At 50.9% G+C, this 21,613-nt stretch overlaps 6 protein-coding genes across 6 annotated transcripts; all 6 read left to right on the plus strand.

Annotated features, from left to right (window-relative positions):
• Positions 1–2,793: 2,793 nt before the first annotated feature.
• N7496_006414 (La domain family) lies at positions 2,794–5,881 on the plus strand (the record flags this gene model as incomplete). Its single annotated transcript, XM_056699343.1, has 2 exons — positions 2,794–5,228; positions 5,305–5,881. 2 exons carry the CDS (start codon positions 2,794–2,796, stop codon positions 5,879–5,881), a joined length of 3,012 nt encoding a protein of 1,003 aa, XP_056554756.1.
• A 1,278-nt stretch (positions 5,882–7,159) lies between these two features.
• N7496_006415 (SPFH domain-containing protein) lies at positions 7,160–8,534 on the plus strand (the record flags this gene model as incomplete). The annotated part of the gene is made up of 2 exons (XM_056699344.1): positions 7,160–7,653; positions 7,730–8,534. 2 exons carry the CDS (start codon positions 7,160–7,162, stop codon positions 8,532–8,534), a joined length of 1,299 nt encoding a protein of 432 aa, XP_056554757.1.
• Positions 8,535–9,389: 855 nt separating this feature from the next.
• hir1 (putative histone transcription regulator Hir1) lies at positions 9,390–12,939 on the plus strand (the record flags this gene model as incomplete). The annotated part of the gene is made up of 5 exons (XM_056699345.1): positions 9,390–9,426; positions 9,578–9,652; positions 9,756–9,974; positions 10,038–12,788; positions 12,842–12,939. The coding sequence occupies 5 exons, from the start codon at positions 9,390–9,392 to the stop codon at positions 12,937–12,939; spliced, it is 3,180 nt and encodes a 1,059-aa protein (XP_056554758.1).
• Positions 12,940–14,137: 1,198 nt separating this feature from the next.
• Positions 14,138–15,675, plus strand: N7496_006417 (CHAT domain-containing protein; the record flags this gene model as incomplete). Its single annotated transcript, XM_056699346.1, has 2 exons — positions 14,138–14,924; positions 15,062–15,675. 2 exons carry the CDS (start codon positions 14,138–14,140, stop codon positions 15,673–15,675), a joined length of 1,401 nt encoding a protein of 466 aa, XP_056554759.1.
• Positions 15,676–18,477: 2,802 nt separating this feature from the next.
• On the plus strand, positions 18,478–20,180 carry N7496_006418 (YchF/Obg family ATPase; the record flags this gene model as incomplete). The annotated part of the gene is made up of 3 exons (XM_056699347.1): positions 18,478–18,602; positions 18,811–19,368; positions 19,629–20,180. Exons 1-3 carry the CDS (start codon positions 18,528–18,530, stop codon positions 20,178–20,180), a joined length of 1,185 nt encoding a protein of 394 aa, XP_056554760.1. The 5' UTR covers positions 18,478–18,527.
• A 285-nt stretch (positions 20,181–20,465) lies between these two features.
• N7496_006419 (translation machinery-associated protein 20) lies at positions 20,466–21,419 on the plus strand (the record flags this gene model as incomplete). Its single annotated transcript, XM_056699348.1, has 3 exons — positions 20,466–20,503; positions 20,742–20,882; positions 21,029–21,419. Exons 1-3 carry the CDS (start codon positions 20,490–20,492, stop codon positions 21,417–21,419), a joined length of 546 nt encoding a protein of 181 aa, XP_056554761.1. The 5' UTR covers positions 20,466–20,489.
• Positions 21,420–21,613: the final 194 nt, after the last annotated feature.

A 21,613-nucleotide genomic window follows, 5' to 3' on the forward strand; every position in this document is an offset into this window, starting at 1 on the left:
TATCGTAGTGTCACCCCCAGCATTACAGTACGGGCAACATTGGGCCATAATGATCACGTGGTCTAGCCAGGGCCGTTGCATTCCTCGGTCGCACAGAATAACCACGGGGATGGCTGGACCGGGCTTGGGTAGTAGAAGGATCTGGTAGAATAAAATCATATTTCAAGGTAGCAGTATAGTAGATAATTCACATGTATCATCTTGATCTTGGATTACACCAGGAGCATCTTACCTGGTTAGGAACTCTTCATCTTGGACTGGTAATACGAATACCGCGGCCCCGGTAAGACCGTCTTGCACGCCCCCGTCAGGTACCCGAGGAACCTTCGTATATCCGATTCTCCACGGCTTGTGAAGATTACCCTCCGAGTCTCCGAGTATTACCTATTACCTATTACCTATTTACAATGTCGTCATTGCTATCTTATGTCTACTACACTCATTCGTACACCTCGATATGTAAAGCTAGACATGCAGTAATAATGCAAAACATACAAACCAACCCCGTTGCACCGAAACCAACGAACTGACAGTGTGTCGTGTCGCCCAGAAAGCCAATGATCGGGCAGCACGGCTCCGGTGGACCCCGCCAGTTGGGTAATGATAATGCAGAAACGAAAAAAATGTGCCGGGGAGGAGAGTAATTGACTTAGTCTAGTACTGTGCTCTAGTTTTCATTAATTCGTATGTATGTATTAATCTTGATAGTCTTTTTGTGTCTGACGTGGTCGCTGTACTGGGGCCTTCTTAGCGGATACCGGCCGCTTAGTTGTTAACGGCGTGTCTAGTACAGTTCGTACGGTGATGGATAATCCGGGCTACTTCTAGTAGTAGGAGGTAGGCCTTTTCTGATCAAGTATAATCCTAATATCGATGATCAGTGATCATCAGTGGTGATGGGAAATATCTCTCACGATTTATCATGATTATACCGTCATTGGACCAAAGTGCCGTTGAGGCTCATTTGTAAGTTTACGGGTTGGGCGTCGGATATAGTTCGGCTACGGTTCATTGTAGAGAGGAGGTCACCGTTAACCTTTTAGATCTTAATTGCAATAAGACTATAACATTAACAGTTTATGCAGACTCGGTAGTTCTTATAAGATGTCATCATTGATGAATGTATAAGCGCACGGCCGAGAGTATGACGGGGTTTGTAGGTATGTATAGAACATGAACATACTGCAACAGTAACGGCGGTAATAAATGCAGCATTCTATACTCGTAGGGGTTGGGTATATAACTCATACATAGTTACTGTAGTTCCAAACCGCTAGGCCGAAAGAAGAGAACCAAAGCAGCATGATACTCTCTTATACTTTGGAGGGACAGTTGTGCGACTGGCGGGGCCTTCGTTGGGTTTGTGTGTGTAGACCAAATCTTTCCGTGCGGGCGTACGGCTACGGCACCGAGGGATTCCACAAGGTCTCCATAGTCGAGATTTTTTTTTTTCCCTTGAAATTCCTCGACCAAGAAAGTCCCCTGCTCCTTAAGAATTTTGGGGGTGTTTTTGGAAAACTCATATCCAGTACAAGTAAGTATTCTCGACATGATATTTGATTACACAATACACTCCCATTACAGTGTTGTGCCCTTAATACCTTATTTTCACCCGTCTAAAGACTTGGAGAAACTCTGGATAGGCGGGCGACACACCCCGCTACCACACCCTGGCCCTGATTACCCAAATAATAATTTTGCGTTCTCCCTCCTCCTCCTCTTACCCTTCTTCACCTCTCCCCTCTCTTCTGACCTCCACCCCTCCTCTCGTGCGTCTTTCTATTTTCCCACCCCCTCCTTCCCACCCTGCTTTTCTTCCTTCCTGACACTTACCTGACTGAACCGCAGCCCAGTCTCTATCCTCGGGATTTCTTCCGTGGGTTTGACTTCCTCATTCCGCAACCTACCTTTTTTTTGCCCACCCAAGTCATTCGGATTACACTGCTCGGCACCTCTCCGTCTTCGTCGATTTCAGAGTAACCGGAGTGACCGACTCGTCGTCTTCGTCCGTTGAACCCGCCTCGTGCAATTCGCGACTGCCGTTTCTCGCACTTATCTCGCACTTGACCCTCACAAGGGGCCCCGAGACCGAGTTCAGAGATCTCGTCCGACACGACACTCGATACACTCGACGTGCGGTTCGCGTCCCTCTTCACAACCCTCGCCTCCCCTTCGAACTCCCCGGATTTTCTTGGCTCAGTCGTCGAGATCAACTTGGAGGAATCGAACGTGCCTGGACAAGTACACGAGGAACACATTTGCGGACCTTGCCTCTTTCGACGCGCATTGACTGCTCGGACCAGCTGGTTCGTTCTCTCACTGCTCGCGTTACGACATTGACAGGGCAGCGCCTTCTCGTCGCCGTTGCAGACTTTTTTTTCACCTTCACCTTTTTGTGGCTCTGTGCATTCCGTAGCCAGACCACCTTCCCTTCAACTTCACACCACCGACAACGCTACTGATGCGATCCGTGATCTAGACGGTTCATCCGCCCATTTCTCAGATCGAGCGTATCCATCCGTGTCAACACACCTCCGCCTACCGTTTCGTCTTATCCTGCCGGAACTGGCTGATATTACGTGGGATCAACACTGAGTGAACGGGAAGTTGCCGTTTGGTGGGGTTACAAGCAGGTCTAAAAAGACCCTCTTTTGAGTGAAACAGGTTGCTGGAGTTTGTCTCGCGCGTGGGCGTGTACACAGACATCCACACTCGCTGAAGGAAACCCCGTTCTCTAACGGATTTTATCCATCATCCAAGAATTGACGACTTTCGTCTCATAAAAAAAACACAATGAGCGCTACGTTTTCCTACGCGCAAGCCGCCAAGGGCGTCTCTGGGAGCGCAGTGCCCAGCAAAACCGCATCTACAGAACCGGAAAAGTCTGAAATCAAGACTGAGGAGCCCACCACCGAGAGTGTTCCCGTCCCAACTGAGTCTGTTACCACCGCCTCTGAGATCGAGACGCCGCAGGAGCCCGAGACTGCCACGACAAGTGTGGACGACGATGCTGAGTTCACCACCGTCACCAGCAAGCACGCTCACCGATCCAAGGCCAACAACTCCCGGACTTCGTCCCCGAGCGTTCGCTCAAATGCCGCACAATCGAAGGAGGGTGATGCCTCTAATACCGCCAACGGAACCACTGACGCTTCCGCTGAGAAGCAGGATGCCAAGACTGAAAAGTCCGAGAATGGCACCGAGAACACCAAGGAGAAGTCGGACAAGTCCGAGAAAGCTGAGAAGGAGAAGGCTACTCCCCCCAAGGAGCTGAAGGCTGCTCCTCTCCCCTCCGTGAACATCTGGCAGCAAAGGAAAGAGGCCCAGGAAGCCAAGGCCAAGACTACCCCGGCACCTGCTGCTGGCAAGGGCAAACCCGAGGAGACCCAACAGGATTCTAGCAAGACCGGCTCAAAGAAGAAGGGCACCGATGGTGCATCGGAAGGCACCAAGGGCAAGAAGTCCGATGGCAAGGGCCGTGACGAGGCTCTGCCTCCCGTTGCGGATGCTTCTTCATGGCCGACTCCCCAGGTTGCGCTAGGCGAGGAGAAGAAGAAGGCCCAGGAGAAGACCGACAAGCCCGAGCGAACCGACAAGAGCCCCGTCGCTCGATCCCACGGCAAGGAGAAGTGGATGCCCGTCAACTACGTTCCTACTGCTGTTTTCAACACCCCTCTCCCTACGCCATCCGGCCGGGGTGGCCGCCGTGCCGCCCGTGGTGGACGTGACGGTGGACGAGGTGGTGCTCACGGTACCGGCGCCGCCGCCGGTGAGAAGGCTGCCTCTGGACAGGCTGCCCAGGGTTCGGCAGCTAAGCAGGCCGCCGGAGAGCGTGGACGCAACGAGACTGGCAACGGTCGCGCAGCTTCTCTTCCCGCACAGTCCCGACGCTCCACCAGCGCGGACGTTGCCAACCAGGATGCTCGTAAGGGCCAAGCCGCGGAACGTGGCCGTGGTAGCCGTGGTGCCGAGGATGCCGCTACGAATGGCAAGCAAGTCAACGGCGGCGAGCATTTCCCCCGCCCCCAGCGTGATGGCAAGCAGTTCCCCCGGAATCAGGATGCCCGTACTGGTGACCGTAACTCGAAGAACGCTCACCTTGCTGTCGACTCTCAGGCTACTGCTCGTGCCAATGAGCGCCGTGCCGAGTCGGGTTCCAAGTCTGCCGACGTGAACCGTGATGCTACTGGTTTCCAGGACTTCAACCGCGAGCGTGGTGACGCCCGTGCGGAGCGTGGAGGTCGTAATGCCAACCGCGGCCGTGGTCCCTACTCCAACTTTGGCCAGAACCCTCAGTTCGGCATGGCCAACAACTTCGTGCCCGGCAAGTTCGGTTTCAACGATCGCCAGCGATCTCAACACGGTGTCCAGAACGGCCAGCAACAGAACAACCGCATGCCCTTGCGGTCACCGTCATTGCCCGCTGCTGGTGGCATGTACAACAATGTCTACCCCTTCCCTGCCGAGATCAACACTATGTACCCCTCCTACCCGAATGTGGCTCCTGGCCCTATGAGCGCAGTCCCCTACCAGCAGTACATGGAGCCCTTCGGCCTCATGACTATGCTGTCTATGCAACTCGAGTACTACTTCTCGGTTGACAACATGTGCAAGGACATGTTCCTGCGCCGTCACATGGACTCTCAGGGCTTTGTCCCTCTGGCTGTCATCGCCAGCTTCAAGCGCGTCAAGTCCTTGACTGAGGACTTTGAGATGCTCCGTCACGTTTCCCGTGGCCTTCGCAACGTCGACTACCAGATTGGTGAGGATGGTGTGGACCGTCTCCGCCCTAAGCAGGGCTGGGCACAGTGGGTTCTTCCCGTTGACCAGCGCGATCCCTCGGCTCAGCATGAGGGTGCTCCTCCCGCTCAGCACTCCTCGAAGAACGACGAGAACATTCCTATCAACAGCCACGTCGAGGGTGCTTCTAATGGCTCGATTCAGAACGGACCCCGTCAGTTTGTCCCCAACGGCACAGCATCTCGCGGATCCCCGACGCCGCTTTCGTCCACAGCACCAGAGTTCCAGCCGGCACAGAATGAAATTGCCAATGTAGGACCCCCCCCGAAACATCCCACTGTTTCCACAGCCAGCTCCCAGATGGAAGGCTTTTTTATGCCCCCCTTGGACAACCCAGTCATTGACAATCAACCTTCAGCGTGCGGACTAAGTTCGCCCTCGATCAAATCGCCTCCCGCTCGGTCTGAAATGGAATGGCCTTCCTCAAGGTATGTTGATTCGTACTAATTCAAGTGCGACACGCTCTGCATATCAACTAACTCTTATTGCGTGCTCTCTTTGTAGCTTTGACGTCGATCAGAAACAAGGCTCTTCATCCAGTTCTGTTACCGGATCAACGAAGAAGCCTTCCAAGAGGAAGAACCGCCCATCGAACCCGAGGGGAGCGAGCTCCCATGACCCTAAAAGTTTCACCTCTACCTACCACTCCTCCGAAAACCCTCATTTCTACAATCCTTCGGGACAGCACTCAGCAACCGATCCCGGGGCTGAGGCCGGCCCTCCCTATCGTACCTGGTCATCGCACCTCATCCGCAATTTCAATATGCAACTGTACAATGAATTTAGGCAACTAGCCCTTGATGATCTTTTCACACGACACAACGACTATGGAATCACCGCTCTGATGGGCCTCTTCCAAGCCTCGCTCCTCAGTCCCACCCCCATCCCAGAACAGGTACTTGCCGACATTGTCCACTTGTCCGACGACAGAAGAACGAACCTCAGCACTAGGGTTTTTGAACTCCTCTGCTCGTCTATGGCAAGTGGTGTGATGGAAGATACGAACCATCACACCGTTGGCTTTTACTACAACGAGGTTTATGGCAGGAGACAACGGGCGTGGAGGAACTACCTTGCCTGAACTCATCCTCGGTTTTTTTTTCCTTTCTCGTTTTCAAATACGTTATTCTTCTTTTTTTTGTTGGGGCCATATTCTTTATCTTCTTTATCCTCTTTCGCGTTTCGTCTTCCCCCGGATCATGATCAGCATTGTTGTGCTCAAAAGGTCTTGCATGCATCGTCGCCTACTTCGTTTCTCAAGCGCCGAATGGTTTCATTCCCATCGCAATAACCGGCGCCCTGGGTATCCTGGTCTACCGTGAAGCCTCGGAGTTCATTTTTACCATCTATTCTTCTTGTTTTCCCGAGTCTCCTCTCTATTCGCGCCGTTTGCTTCGAAATCATGGGCTTTCTTTTTGTCTCTTACCAAAATGGTTCTCCGGAGTCCGGGCATGATATTACTAGGCAAATATCCCCTTCTTTCTGCCTGATACCATCGGTCTGCCGGGCTCAAAAAATGATGTTTTTTTCTTCCTACCGTTTCTTCTGATCATAGAGCTTCTTTTTTCGTGTGCTTTCTTCTTCTTCTTTTTGTGAGAGTCTCTCTTCTTTGTTTCGCCCATTCTATTATCTTGATCCAGACCGGTCGTACGCGACTCTTATGCCCTGGATCTTAGCGAGTATCAGCATGACGGTGCATCGACCCAGAGCAATGCAACGGTCGAGAACAGCAATGAAAAGTGTCTTGTATGATGTCAACAATTTCCCCTCCTGAGATTTAATTCGGTCCATCTCCTTCTGCCCTCCAAGCTGGGCGGGTTTGCAGTCGGGCGTCCCTCGCATGAAAGGCGTACTGGTTCGTACCTACGGGTCAGTGGACTACTTACCCGATGAAAAGTCATATCATCATAGCACCTTTGATTTCAAAAGTGCTGCATCTTGTGTTTCGGAGTTTTGTGGTGGTTTGGAAAAGTCGTTGCTCGGGGTTTTATGTGGAGTATCCGGTGTTTTTGTGCATAATTAGGTTATTTCGTTCTCTTGTCTGGGTAATGACATTCTGTGGATTGTAATTGAGTGCAATGTTTCTATGACTAGACCTAGAATATCTCTATGATATTAAGATTCTCTATAGAGTAAATGTGAACCAGGAATGCCTATTCCCTTGTATGTGTGGCGTGGCCCAGGCCTGCAAGCTTAAATGCGGAGGTAACGTGGCTGCCTCAGGCCGCCACAATCGGAGCAACGACAAAGCCCGAACCTCGCCAAGGTTGCCCGGACAAGCTCACCTTGACCAGCTCACCTCTACCTCCTCCCCTCCACGATACCAACTCCTCCACTTTGAACCCTCACATCCTTCAAAATGGAGGGTGCATCCCGCCAAACATCAAGACTGCTCCGGTCTCGCGCAAACCTCCTCCCCCAACAGCGCCGCCTTCCCCGATCAACCACCGCACCATGCGTGACCCCGACACAAACCCGCGCGGTCTCCAATTCCCCACGCAATCTTGCCCCAGAGTCCCTCTTTAGCAACTTCGCTGCAGCTAGTGGCTCGCAGGGATCCGGCCTGGGTCCGACCACCTACTTCACAAACCGCCAGACTCTTCCCGCCAACACGGTCGTACGGTTCGTTCCGCAGCAGACGGCATGGATTGTGGAGCGCATGGGAAAGTTCCATCGGATTTTGGAACCGGGTTTGGCTATTCTGATTCCGTTTGTGGATCGCATTGCCTATGTTAAGAGTTTGAAGGAGTCGGCTATTGAGATTCCGAGTCAGAATGCTATTACCGCGGATAACGTTACGCTGGAGTTGGACGGTGTGCTATATACGAGGGTGTTTGATGCGTATAAAGCTAGGTGAGTATCGGCAGGAGCATGGTTTGAATACATATTTGCTGTGAGTTATGAACTAACCAATGTCTGTTCAATTTAGCTACGGCGTCGAGGATGCGGAATACGCCATCTCCCAGTTGGCACAGACAACTATGCGATCCGAAATCGGCCAGCTCACCCTGGACCATGTTTTGAAGGAGCGTGCCACTCTTAACACCAATATCACGCAAGCCATCAACGAGGCCGCGCAGGACTGGGGCGTTGTCTGCCTGCGTTACGAGATTAGGGATATTCATGCCCCCGATGGCGTCGTGGCTGCCATGCATCGACAGGTCACTGCTGAGCGATCGAAGCGTGCCGAGATTCTCGATTCCGAAGGTCAGCGCCAGAGTGCCATCAACATCGCTGAGGGTCGTAAGCAATCCGTGATTCTTGCCTCCGAGGCCTTGCGCGCCGAGCAGATCAACCGTGCTGCTGGTGAGGCCGAGGCTATCAAGCTCAAGGCCGAGGCTACTGCCCGCGGAATCGAGGCCGTCGCCCGCGCTATCCAGGATGGTCAGGAAGCTGCCCAAGGCGCCCTCAGCCTGCGTGTGGCTGAGCAGTACGTCGATGCCTTCTCCAACCTGGCTCGTGAGGGAACTGCCGTTGTTGTTCCTGGTAATGTCGGTGACATGGGTGGTATGATTGCTTCTGCCATGTCTGTCTATGGCAAGATCAACGAGACCCAGGCAAAGAGCCTTGCTGCCAAGGCTCTCGGTCAGGAGCAGACCCGTGCTACCAAGAAGTCTGACGATTTTGAGGAGGTGGAGAGCGATGTTGATTCCGCCATTGCCGATGAGCTTTCGCAAGACGGCGTTGCGCAGAGTGTGCTGGATGGATTTGACGAGGCCAGCAGGAAGAAATAAATAAACACAAGCACACGCAGAAGCGAAACGAAACGATCAACCCCCCCTCTCTCTACCTGCCTATTTTTCCACTTCTCCCGATGTATGCTAATATCATTCTTCCCTTGTGTCCTGCATCATGTCCCAAGTGGGTCTCTTTACCTCTCTTTATTAATCCCCTCCGTTGAATGTCCTCTTCTGAGCTACTTTTTCCATGGCATATTCCTATGGGGTCCGGAATTGCATCGTTACCTTTCTCTGGGCTATGCGGGATAACCCGATCGGTCTTTGTTATACTTGTACATAAGGGTATTGTGGGCAGTGACAAGGAAGACAAAGACGAAAAAAAAAGCCAGTGTACAACAAGTGTGTAAACCGATTTTCGACTCTTTGACATCTTTAAAAGCGAACTAAAAGAAATAGTGTCTTGTATCTAGTTCTTAGTTCACTTGCTAGTACCAGCTTACTCGGGAACCCGAATTAAAGTCAAACGCGAAAGGGAGCTCGGGCCACGCCAAATCTGGAGATCGCGACTTTTCGAACGGGCGCGCCCTCCCTGTACCTCAACCTCCATCATCGCCCCCACCACCTCCCCGACTCTATCTACAGACGCCGTACCAATTAAACCACCGCTGTCTGCCTACTTAGCCCTATACCTCTCGCTACAGGGTGTGTGACTGGTGCTGTCTGACTGCCCTGCGATGTCCTGCCCGATAAACACCTGACGCTCACCCTATAACGCCGCCCTTCCACGATCAACACTTTCCCATTACCGATCGCTCATACGGAGCTGAGATTTTTGCATACGGGCCATTGGGTTATATTTGAATTATTTCTATTCGATAAGGGAGCGGCGCTGACTGCCCGCGCTGCGCAATGCATATTATCAAGCCTGTCTGGCTGACGCATGGAGGTATGGTGATCTTTGCGGCGAAACCGCTTTTCGTCGAGGGTTGAGAAGAGAGAGATGGCCTGCAAGATGAGGTGGCGGACTTGAGCTGTCGCTAGGCTTTCTTGTGAGAGAATTCTGAGGGTATGGAGGGCTAACTCGTGCGCTTCGATAGGTGAACGGAAAGATTTCGAGGTTTACAGTTGCGATGTGTCGCCCGATGGGAAGAGACTTGTGACCGCTGCTGGAGGTGAGTTTACTTGGATATCAGATGAATAAGGGGGAAATCAAGGCGAAAGTCATGTGAAAGGACGAGGGTTGATGCTAACGGTCTCAATTTCGATGCGCTTTAGATGGATATGTTCGCATTTGGTCTACGGAGGCTATCCACAATACTGGGAACCCGGAATTTGCGAGCAAGCCGAAGCAGCTTGCCTCGATGAGCAATCATTCCGGCACGATTCATACGGTTCGGTTCTCGCCGAATGGGAAATATCTTGCCTCAGGGGCGGACGATAAGATTGTCTGCGTGTACACGCTTGATTCGAATCCTCCGACACACTCTACTTTTGGTAGGTGCCGCTGATACTGGGATTACTAGGAATCAGGTGACTAATTGTGTTTGGGATGTATAGGTTCAGACGAGGCACCTCCAGTTGAGAACTGGCGCACGATTCGGCGATTGATCGGACACGACAATGATGTTCAGGATTTGGGATGGTCGCATGACTCTTCTATCCTTGTCTCGGTTGGACTCGACTCGAAGGTCGTCGTGTGGTCGGGACATACTTTCGAGAAGCTCAAGACGATAGCGGTTCACCAAAGTCATGTTAAGGGAATCACATTCGACCCGGCAAACAAGTATTTTGCGACGGCTAGTGATGATCGCACTGTTCGCATCTTCCGATTCACCTCCCCTGCTCCCAACTCTACCTCCCATGATCAGATGAACAATTTCGTCTTGGAACATACCATCACCGCGCCATTTGCCAACTCTCCCTTGACCGCATACTTCCGTCGCTGTTCGTGGTCTCCAGACGGTATGCATATCGCTGCTGCGAATGCCGTTAACGGTCCAGTCAGCTCGGTTGCCATTATCAATCGTGGCTCGTGGGATGGAGATATCAATCTCATTGGCCACGAAGCACCAGTTGAGGTTTGCTCATTCTCTCCCCGCCTGTACTCTCGGGAACCCGTGAACAAGAATCAACCCGACAACCACCCCGTACACCATATTACCGTTATTGCCTGCGCGGGTGCAGACAAGTCACTCAGTGTTTGGATCACCAGCAACGCGCGCCCAATTGTGGTTGCGCAAGAAATGGCCGCCAAGTCGATCTCAGATTTGGCGTGGAGTCCCGATGGAAAGTGTCTATATGCTACGGCTCTGGACGGCACTATTGTGGCGGTACGCTTTGAGGATGGCGAGCTGGGCTGGGCTACGGAGATGGAAGAGAATGAGAAATCTCTTACCAAGTTTGGAACGAATCGCAAGGGTGCTGGTATCACAGAGACCACCGATGGCCTGCTGCTCGAGGAGAAGAGCAAGGCTGGCGAACTCAAGGGTGTTGAGGGTCGTATGGGGGCGCTGATGGGTGATGGCCATGCAGAGCCGGCTGTCAATGGTGTATCAGCGCCACAGCCGTCGAATGGCACCACCCCTGCTCGAGTCCCATCGCCAGCTCCAGAGTCGACTAAGACTCAGACGAATGGAACTTCCACGCCAGCCACAGATACCGCGAAACCCGATCCGTATCTAGCCAAGCTGGAGAGGTTGAAGCAACGGCCGACGTACACTAAAGAAGGCAAGAAACGCATTGCGCCGTTGCTTGTTTCCGGAGCTGGAGCGGGAGAATCATCACTTCCGCAAGCTCGTCTCATGGCTTCAGTCAGCAGTCAGGTGAAAGCAGATGCTCCTACGTCACTCGTTGACCTTTCCAAGCCATTTGATGGCTTGCCAAAGGGTGGTTTGACCGCTCTGCTCTTCGGAAACAAGCGCAAGCTTGCGCAGTTGGAAGGTGACGAGGAAGGACAAGTCGAGAAGCGTGTGGCCGTGGCTAGTCAGAATGGGGCGACTCCCATTATGGCGAACACTATGGATGGACTACTCCCAGCAGTCGTCCAGCCCCCAGCCACTGGCCAACAACCAACTCCCGACTTCATTCGACCTGCAGTCACGAACCCGTGCATGTCGATTAGCCAGGTTCGACTGGCAGTACCCAAGATTCGCAGTCACATCCTGCGTGCACTTGACCCTAACGGAAAACCTACCGAGCCACCTGCCCAAGCAGGTGACTCAAATTCAAAAGACAAGGGTCGTATCGACGTTGTCTTTGAAGCACGGAATCCTTCACCTGCTAGTCTGACTGGGCGGGCAGTGGATCGTGAGCCAGTTCGTCTTACCCTCTTCCGCGGTGAGCAGCCAGTGTGGCAAGACTTTTTGCCCAAGTCAGTGCTCCTCGTCACTGGTAATCAAAATTTGTGGGCAGCTGCCTGTGAAGACGGTTCTATCTACCTCTGGACACCGGCAGGCCGCCGCTTGGTAAGCGCACTGGTTCTTGAAGCACAACCTGTTATTCTGGAGTGTAACGGTCCCTGGATTCTCTGTATTTCTTCCGTGGGAATGTGCTATGTCTGGAACGTGAAGCACCTATCCTCTCCTCACCCACCTGTATCCCTCCAGCCCGTTCTCGATGCAGCTATTCACACCCTCGGCGGAAATCCCACCGCCGCACCCGCCGTCACCGATGCGCGTATCAACTCTGAAGGAAGGATAGTTGTATCGCTGACAAACGGTGAGGGTTACTCCTACTCACCAGCTATGTACACATGGCAACGCGTCTCAGAGGCCTGGTGGGCCGTCGGCAGCCAGTACTGGAACTCGACTGATGCACCAGTGGGCAACCTGCAAGCCAGGGAAGCCAACCAAGATACCAAGGATGCCAAAGCAGCTGTCTCAGCTGGTATAATTCCCTTCCTGGAGCGCAACACCACCAACGAAACCCTTCTCCGTGGCCGTGCGTACTTCCTCCAACGCCTTATCAAGGTCTTGCTCTCGCGCGAGGGCTACGAGACTTTCGAGTCTAGCGTCTCTATTGCGCATCTCGAGAACCGCATGGCGGCTGCTTTGTCTCTAGGTGCTAAGGAAGAATTCCGGCTGTATCTGAACATGTATGCCAAGCGCATCGGTGCGGAAGGCTTGAAGGGTAAAGTTGAGGAGTTGCTGAAGGGGCTGATTGGTGGATTGTTTGATGATGAAGATGGATCGGAGACTGTTTCAAAATTGCAGGCTAATGAGCGCGAGGGTCGTAACTGGCGTGAGGGATCGGATGACTTGTGTGGCTGGCCACGGGAGACCTTGTTGAAGGAGGTCATTCTTGCTCTCGGTATGTTCTTCTTCATTCTCTGTGATGATGCTTTTACTAATCCTTGTTTTCAGGTAAATATCGCGAACTCCAGCGCGTCACAGTACCCTACGCCAAACTCCTGGACATGGTCGATACGACGTCCGAAGCTGGTGACGCGATGGATCTATAACGATACCTTGTCTTATCGTGTGCTCTTGCCTTTGCTTTTGTTTTCTTCTTCTTTTTCTATTGCCATCGGCGTTTTATATGTGGATTTGTTTATGGTTCTGGGGTGTGTGGACACTGGGGCGGGTCTTCTTATTCTTCTAAAGGGTTGTTTTTTCTTGTTTCATTGCAGTACCTGGGAGGACGTGGGGTACACCTTTTTGCTAGGCTGTGTATTTTTATTATACCTACTCCTTTTATGAGTGCTGGGCCTAAATGCTTCTGCCCCGAAAAGAATTTTATGGATTTGGTTTGGGAGTCATCGATAATCTTCATGTTGTATGTCTTGTTGTATTGACAGGACCGTTGAAGCTAATGGTACATCCTTTTTCAGCTTGCCTTAACTGATGTATGAGCAGCTCGAGAGAGTATGTTCTCATTGTCCTCCCTGGAATTCACAAGGCTCAATCTTGTTTCTGACGGTCTTGATCGCTGCTTTCCCCTCCTCTTTAACCAGCTTGGAGAAAGCTGGACTTGGAATCAGTAGGGGCTAATGGAAATAAGCACTCAGGATGATGTTTCCATATCTCAAGAAAACGGGGACGTTTGGTCAAAGAAAGTAAGTTCTCAGATAATTAGTCCCTCGGATACAGCTATCTCATAACATTACGAACTTTGGCGGCCTACCAGGGTCGATGTGTCTCCTAACTGTTTCGTCCCAGGCTTTGTCCTCACTCACTGTCAGCCCAATTGGGAGCGCAGAGCTAGAAGAGACTAAGATACAGATAGCGATAGAACCTTGATCTCCCAAAGCAAACCTCATCCTCAAACCCAGTGTAGTATTATGCACTAGTCATTCTTGACTTCAGTTGCCCGACGATACTGTTGAGCCCATTTCTCCCTCGGGCGAGGCGCAGCTCATTATTGGCTGCATATAAGCCGCAAGCTGCATAGCCAGTCGTAAGGTTGACAACCGGTGAATCCTGGCTTTCGTAAATTTTTGGGATGATTACCATCGATGTGGTACTTTCCAGAATCTTGCTGCTCTTCTTAGAACGAAAACAGCGGGGGATTATACAGCCGAATCTAGACAACAGGTCTTGGATGTTGAGCTTGCGGGCTTCAACTGCGCAAACGGGCCTCCCTCTATCCGCATTCACTCAGGCCGAAATGCAGCGGCTATATATGCAAGTTGGAGTGATTTAGTAGCAGCAAACAACTTCATGAAAGAAGTCATTCGATTGATTGCTAATGTCAGTCCTCGTGCTCTGTCAAGTTATGATAAGCAAACTTCACTGGAAGACGCTACCGCAGTAGACGGACTCGCATCCATGGCTGCTGCAATCTCACTTGATGCTGGAGACGAGCCGCAAGAAGCATTGCAGCTTCTTGAGCAGGGTCATGGCATTATCGGTGGAGGGTTGACCGAACTACGAACCGAGATCTCGGACTTGGAAACCGCTCACCCCGACCTGGCTCAGAAATTCGAGCATATTCGAAACCAGCTTGATTTGCCGGAACAGCTGGGAAATGAATTGGACAATGCGCCCGGCGGTGTCAATCGACGTCACATACTTCAAGACGGTTTAACGCTCACTATCGAGGAGATTCGAGGCCTTCCAGTATTTGAAGGCTTCCTTTGTCCCTTGACAGTGAATCAAATCAAGTCAACAGCGAATATTGGACCTCTAGTCTTCGTCAACGTTGGCCACTTTTTCTGCGATGCATTCATAGTCCAGGAGGAAAAGATAGGTCTTGTGCCACTTCCCGATGTTGACGTCCCCAAAACACTGGAAATGGCATCCAAACTACGCACCGACACTGCCTCAGTGCTGGAGTGGCTGTGGAACAGCATCGCAAATCCCGTTCTCAACTACCTGGGTTTTCTGAAGAAGCCTTCTGATGAGTTTTGGCCTCATATATGGTGGGCTACCACGGGCCTCATGTCGTGGTTTCCTCTCCATGCTGCGGGGATCTACTCGTATCCATCCGATGAAACTGTCCTCGACCGTGTCATATCATCTTACACCTCTTCAATCAAATCACTTCTCTACAGTCACAAGCATCACTCACAACCCTCCGATACTAACAATGCGCTATTATCTCCATGCCCTAAACATCGGGGCTATCCACCCTTACTTCTGCAGCTACGGAGGTCCGAATGCTGCGGGATCTTTGCCCAGATCTAGGTCTTCACCCTGTGGAGCCGGTATGCCCAACAAGAGACAGCGTTCTAGAACAGCTGAAGAAGTGCAAGGTTTTCCACTTCGCCGGCCATGGGATATTTGACCTAAGAGAACCCTCCCAGAGTTGCTTAGCTGTCCACGACTGGGAGCAGAACCGGCTCACAGTGGGAGATCTCCGCGACCTCCGACTGCACGAAGAAGCTCCTTTCCTCAGCTACCTATCAGCCTGCTCGACAAGCTCAATTACTAAGGACAAGCTGATTGGCGAGGGTATTCATTTGGTGAATGCTTGCCAACTAGCTGGTTTCCGTCACGCCGTTGGAACTTTATGCGAGGTCTCGGATAAACACTGCGTGGATGTCGCTAGAATTTTATATTTGACCCTCAGAGAAAAAGGTCTCACGGATGAAGCAGTTTACCACGGACTACATCGAGCAGTAAGAAGCCTGAGAGAGAGAGGCTTAGGAGGGGGAAAGGGACCAGTGCCACCGGGTTCGGAGAGTGGAAGTGTGAAGAACAGCCCGACGACGGGGACCAGCCAGAACCTGCAACAAGCACCACAACAGTTGACTTAGCACCGGCGAGCTCCTCTGGTGAAAAGACTGGTGGACGAACAGCCATTCCCAAGAGGAAGCCCAGTCTCCAGCCTCGATGGTATTGGGTCCCGTATGTTCACTTGGATTATAGTTTCATTTTTACATGTTTTCATCACATAAAATGTGTATTTAACGTTGGTTAGGGATATTGATTTGAATTTTATGAACTTTGGGAGTGATTATCAAAGTGCAAAGCTTGATTGTATCTGTGAAAAAATGAATAATTGCGAACCGTTGCTGTCCAATCTCCTAATCACTTTGTAGTTTTCTTAGGTTGGCTCTCATGTATCGCCGTCTCATTTTTCACGGAGTTCCCTTTATCATCGCATAGTCTGTACTTGTTGGGAGGTTCCACAGTCGCTATGTAGTATGGACCTTCCAATATTTCTGTACCTTCACAACCCTTCAGAACTATGAAAACTTCATCCCAGACTGCGTATTTCGGTTTCTATTGCAGAATATCAGACCAGTTTTTTTGGAATTTACTGGGGTATCTGCTTACCTGTGAGTATTCAGCGACAAATGCGCGTCCTTCGTCACCAGATAGCGAAGATCGAGGCCGGTCTTCTCTATTATCAAATACTTAGTTTGATCCAAATTATTCGTAGATCAGAATGTACCATTCGAAGGATCCCATGATGTTAATGGGCATGCACAAGTTTATGGGTCGGAAAAAGGGGACCGCTGATGGATATCTCCAGGAGAACTTGGTGAAACTACAGCTTGTGAGAAAAGAGTAAAGTAGAAGTTCAGGTAGAATGATGGCTTCAGCACGCACTCCAAGCAAGGAATGGGCAACCCCCTCTTTTTCTTTTGCTCCCTCATTTGTCATGGTTCGATTCATATTACACAGCCCGGCGCTTAGGTTTTGGCGGGCAACATACAAAAGCCCAGTAATCCCTGTGACCCCCGTGCAATGATACCTAATCGGCCCCCAGCTCCGCTCAGCCTCTTAGCCTCACATTCCTCCATACAGCCCCGTTCTTCATACCTGTTCTTCACCCCCCCCCCATCTTGGTCAACGTGATCGAGGGCACTTGTCATTTCTATCCGTTAGTCCCCAAGATCTATTTAGCCGTATGATAAGTGTTTGATGGTCAATTTTCTATAAGCATATCAAAGATCAACAGTCGAAACAGTCCTTTTTCCATGGATGCGGTCAAAAAGGTATTTTCCTCCAAGGCAGAGGGAAAGACGGGCGACCTTGAGAGTCAAAAAGACTTCGCTCGATGCGAAGTTCAGACCAGTAGGTCTTGAAAGAAGAGGACCTGTATTTTTGAAACAGTTCAACTGACTTTGTATATTTAGTTGAATAAATTCCAGCTGGTTACCCACGTTTCTCAGCACTGATTGGGTCTCACTCTTCCTTGCAACTATATCGAAGGTTTTCAGCCCTTCGATCCCGGGATATCCTGTTGAAATAAGACAGATTGTCTATTTTGGAACAAGAATTAAACGAGATAGACCGACTGGAGAAAAGGACGGCTCTTCTAGGGAGCTGTCGTCGTCATTGTAATATCAGGAGGCGGATTATTTTGTCTGAAATTGGACAGGCTTTGATTGAATATGGTGTGTATATCTAAGTGCTACCCTGTGCCTGATCAGTATGACTGATAATTCCTAGATGAGGCCTTGATAAGGAACTCGGAAATTCATAAATTAAAGCCAGCCAGACCTCGCCGAACTGCAACATTACAGAACTGGATTCAAGGGAATCTGTGCATAGCTCGCAATGAGACCGAATATTTGCAACACGAAGAGGACTTGATAGCCTTGTCGTCGGCTGAGGATGAATCTATGACGGGCTTAGAAGAATGGGTGCAAGACCTGCTGGTCAATTTTTCGGAAAGATTTACAAGGTTTGCACGTCCAATCAATTGTGAGACAGCGAGCTAAGCTAACAAACGATGTAGAAAAGATGCCAAAAACTCTCTAAAGATCCGATGGTTTATATTCCAGATGGGTATTTGACTTTCAATCTTGCTCGGATGCTCTTAGGGTTTTTTGCCATTATTCTCATCGTGGCTCCAGTCCTTATATGCAATTTTCTCCAGGAAGCGCTGCCACGATTAATCGTTATTATCGTTGCCACGAGCCTCTTCATTGCATCGCTTTCAGGAGGGACCCAAGCAAAAACTGTCGAAATATTTGTTTCAGGTGCTGCGTATGTTGAATCTCCCTTTCGGGGCTATTTTGGTCTTAATCCTCCCAAGGGGCAGGTACTAACATTAGATTCGACAGGTACGCTACTGTTCTGACAGTGTTTATCACTCAAGGCCCGAGGTGGTTAAATATGTTATCATGTATATTGTATATTCTCATGCTGGATATCTGTATTGACAGCTGACCACGGGGTCAGATAGAAGTGAAATTCATGTTAATCGGGACCAGTAGAAGTAGCAAATATGATATTGAGTCTAAATATTATTTGGTTAATGTTGTTTGTAAAGGTGAATGTTGTGACGTAACCACAAAAAAGGGCAGGGCTCATTCATCACGTGGGCGGTCAACACCCAAACTGGCCGGCAGAAAACTTCGAAGACGATCTTCAGCTTGCTCTCTTTATACGCGATTGCTCGACATTCTCTCGTTGATTCCTGCTCTTCTCAAGCCAATTGATCCTGCCCACTGCTATTGTGGGCACCGCCATCACGTCTCTTCCATCTTCTTCCGTTTTTTTCCTTCGTGTCGTCGATCGATCCGCAGCTGGTCCTGCTTTTGCCGCGCGCCATCCCTGCGCCCGCTTCCGCCTTTACTCCCCCTCCTCATCTCCCCACCTTCCATCTCTTCTCTGTCGCTTCTACTCCAGCAAAAAGAAGAAATCCAGTAAAATGCCTCCCAAGAAGGCCCAAGTTCAAGAAAAGGTCCTGCTGGGCCGCCCCGGCAACAACTTGAAGAGCGGTATCGTATGTGAGCAATGACCCCACCCCTGGTTTTTTTTTTCCCCTGGTGGTCTCTTTTTTTCGCACAGCACAGTCCACTTTTTAATTCCACGAAAACTATTTAAACCTCCTTCCGCCCCCCTTCCCCCTTCCTCCCTTTTCTCTTTTTCTTCACATTTTCAACTACACAACCCCCTTTCTTCCCAGAAGACTCACAATGTGATCTATCTAGGTTGGTCTTGCCAACGTCGGCAAGTCGACGCTCTTCCAATCTATCACCAAGTCCTCTCTGGGTAACCCGGCCAACTTCCCCTATGCCACCATTGACCCTGAAGAGGCCCGCGTCATCGTCCCCGATGAGCGGTTCGACTGGCTTTGCAGCCACTACAAGCCCAAGTCCCAGGTGCCCGCCAACTTGACCGTGTACGATATTGCCGGTCTGACCCGCGGTGCTTCCACCGGTGCTGGTCTGGGTAACTCCTTCTTGTCGCACATTCGCGCCGTCGATGCCATCTTCCAGGTCGTTCGTTGCTTCGACGATGCCGAGATTATCCACGTCGAGGGTGACGTCGACCCCGTCCGTGATTTGACCATCATCAGCGAGGAGCTGCGCATTAAGGATATCGAGTTCGTCGAGAAGGCTCTCGAGGCCCTGTCCAAGCAGACCCGCCGTGGTGGTCAGTCCCTGGAGATGAAGAAGATGAAGGAGGAGGAGGCTACCACTGCCAAGGTCCTCGAGTGGCTCAAGGAGGGCAAGGATATCCGTGAGGGTGAATGGGGCCCCAAGGAGGTACGTTTGAAAATCTTTTCTCTTCCCCCAATCCTGCACCACCTCCCCAAGAAAAAAAAGACTCCAATGTTTTTATGATGAATAAGCGCTTGCGCGATAATCCCAGCTCGTTGAATCCCTCATTTTTATATCACGTTCGAGGGTATTTTGAAATTAAAGTACTGCACTGAAAAAAAAACATTGGAGTTCTTTTTGATCTCAAACAACGTCATCTCAATTTCTTTTACAGTTCATCCTTGCTGACAAGAATTGATTTCCAGGTCGAAGTTATCAACCCTCTGTTCCTTCTGACTGCTAAGCCTGTCGTCTACCTCGTCAACCTCAGCGAGAAGGACTTCATCCGCAAGAAGAACAAGTACCTCCCCAAGCTGTTCGAGTGGGTTAAGGAGAAGTCCCCCACCTCGCCCATTCTTCCCATCTCCGCCCAGTTCGAGGAGCGTCTGACCCAGATGGGTGACGATGCTGCCGCTGAGGAGGAGTGCAAGAAGCTCGGCACTGCCTCTGGTCTGCCCAAGGTCATCACCACCATGCGTCAGGCTCTTAACCTGGCCAGCTTCTTCACCACTGGTACCGATGAGGTTCGCCAGTGGACCATCCGCAAGGGCATCAAGGCCCCCAGCGCCGCCGGTGTTATCCACACTGACTTTGAGAAGACCTTCATTCAGGCTATTGTCTACAACTACAGCACCCTGAAGGAGCTCGGTGACGAGGCTGCCGTCAAGTCTGCCGGTAAGGTCATGACCAAGGGCAAGGACTACGTCGTCGAGGACGGTGACATCATGCTCATCAAGGCTGGTGCTGCCAAGTCTTAAGTGCATTACTGTAGCTCAATAAATGATACACCTTGTCCAAACATGATTCGTTTCTGTACACAACTTTCTTGTAAAAGAGTAGTAATATACGTGCTGTAGCTGATGTGAGCTCTAAATCATTCAATGCTGTGTCGAATTCGACATCATCTTTATAGCCATTCTACACTATCCAGCTCATCTTCCAATTACTCTTTCCCAAGTCTTTCTTCCTGGACTTGTCTCGCTGCTCCGGAAATACCATCACGTGACATCCCCGCGCATCCCACTTCGCGTCCTCGGAGCATCCAAATATCTCCAACAACCAGCATCATGTTCAAGAAAGAGTAAGTGGTACCTTTGATCCCACAGAAACACTCCAAGAGTGGCCTGGACTATGTCTTTGGAGTGTAACCTGCCCGTTGAGCCAGAGCAATGGGATATCAGACCTCTCGCACAGGAACAATCTCCGAAGACAGCTATCGAGCACATCAGAGCTACATTTGCACCTTCTACGAGTGCAATCAAAAACATACTCTTCTCGGGACTTGAAACCCATTTCTGACTCTCTCTCTCTTGCTGCAGTATCCCCCCAAGCAACCGCTCCAAGGTCAAGTCCTCCGCAGCCCGCGCCTTGCGGCAAAAGCTGCTGGAGACTTACCCCGGCTTCGAGCCCTACATTGAAGAGATCATGCCCAAGAAGGCCTCTCTTGAAGCCGTCAAGCTGTACGCATTCCCCCTCACGAAATCAACGTCTTTCTCCAATCCCCATCTATCACATTAACACCAACAATTCCTCCCCAACCCAACCGCCAACCCAAAAAACCACGCTCTCCCAAATCCATAGCAAAACCAAACTAACCCCCCCACAGCCCCGAACGCGCAACCCTCTACACAATAGACTCCAACCCGCTCTTCTTCCAACGCTTCGACGACCCCCCAGTCCCACACCTCCGCCTAATCCACGCCTACCCAACCGCCCTCCCAACAATCCAAATCGACCGCGGCGCAATCCGCTTCGTCCTCTCCGGCGCAACCCTGATGGCCCCCGGCCTGACGTCCCCAGGCGGCCGTCTCCCGGACGCGGAGCATGCGCTTGAAGCTGGACAGGTCGTTGCCGTGAAGGCGGAGGGCAAGGAGGAGGTTTGTCTTGTGGGTGCGTTGAAGGTGGGCACGGAGGAGATGAAGAGTAAGGGAAAGGGTGTTGTTATGGATGAGGGGCATTATTTGGGGGATGGGCTTTGGAAGATGCAGTTGGATTAGGGGGATGGATGAGGTTTATGATTTCCTTTTTTGGGGTTTTTTTTTTTGGTTATCGTATCGGATACCCCCGATGGGTGATGATTTTTATGTTGGTATGAAAATGGGAAAATATTTGATTTCTTGTGTCCTTGATGCGTGAGTAGCTTGATATGGAAGCATGGATGATAGAGTGAATAGTAGTTGATGTGTTGGTC

This window comes from Penicillium cataractarum, assembly GCF_028827025.1.
Source record: "Penicillium cataractarum strain IBT 29864 chromosome Unknown utg000005l, whole genome shotgun sequence".
In the NCBI taxonomy this organism is placed as follows: domain Eukaryota; kingdom Fungi; phylum Ascomycota; class Eurotiomycetes; order Eurotiales; family Aspergillaceae; genus Penicillium; species Penicillium cataractarum.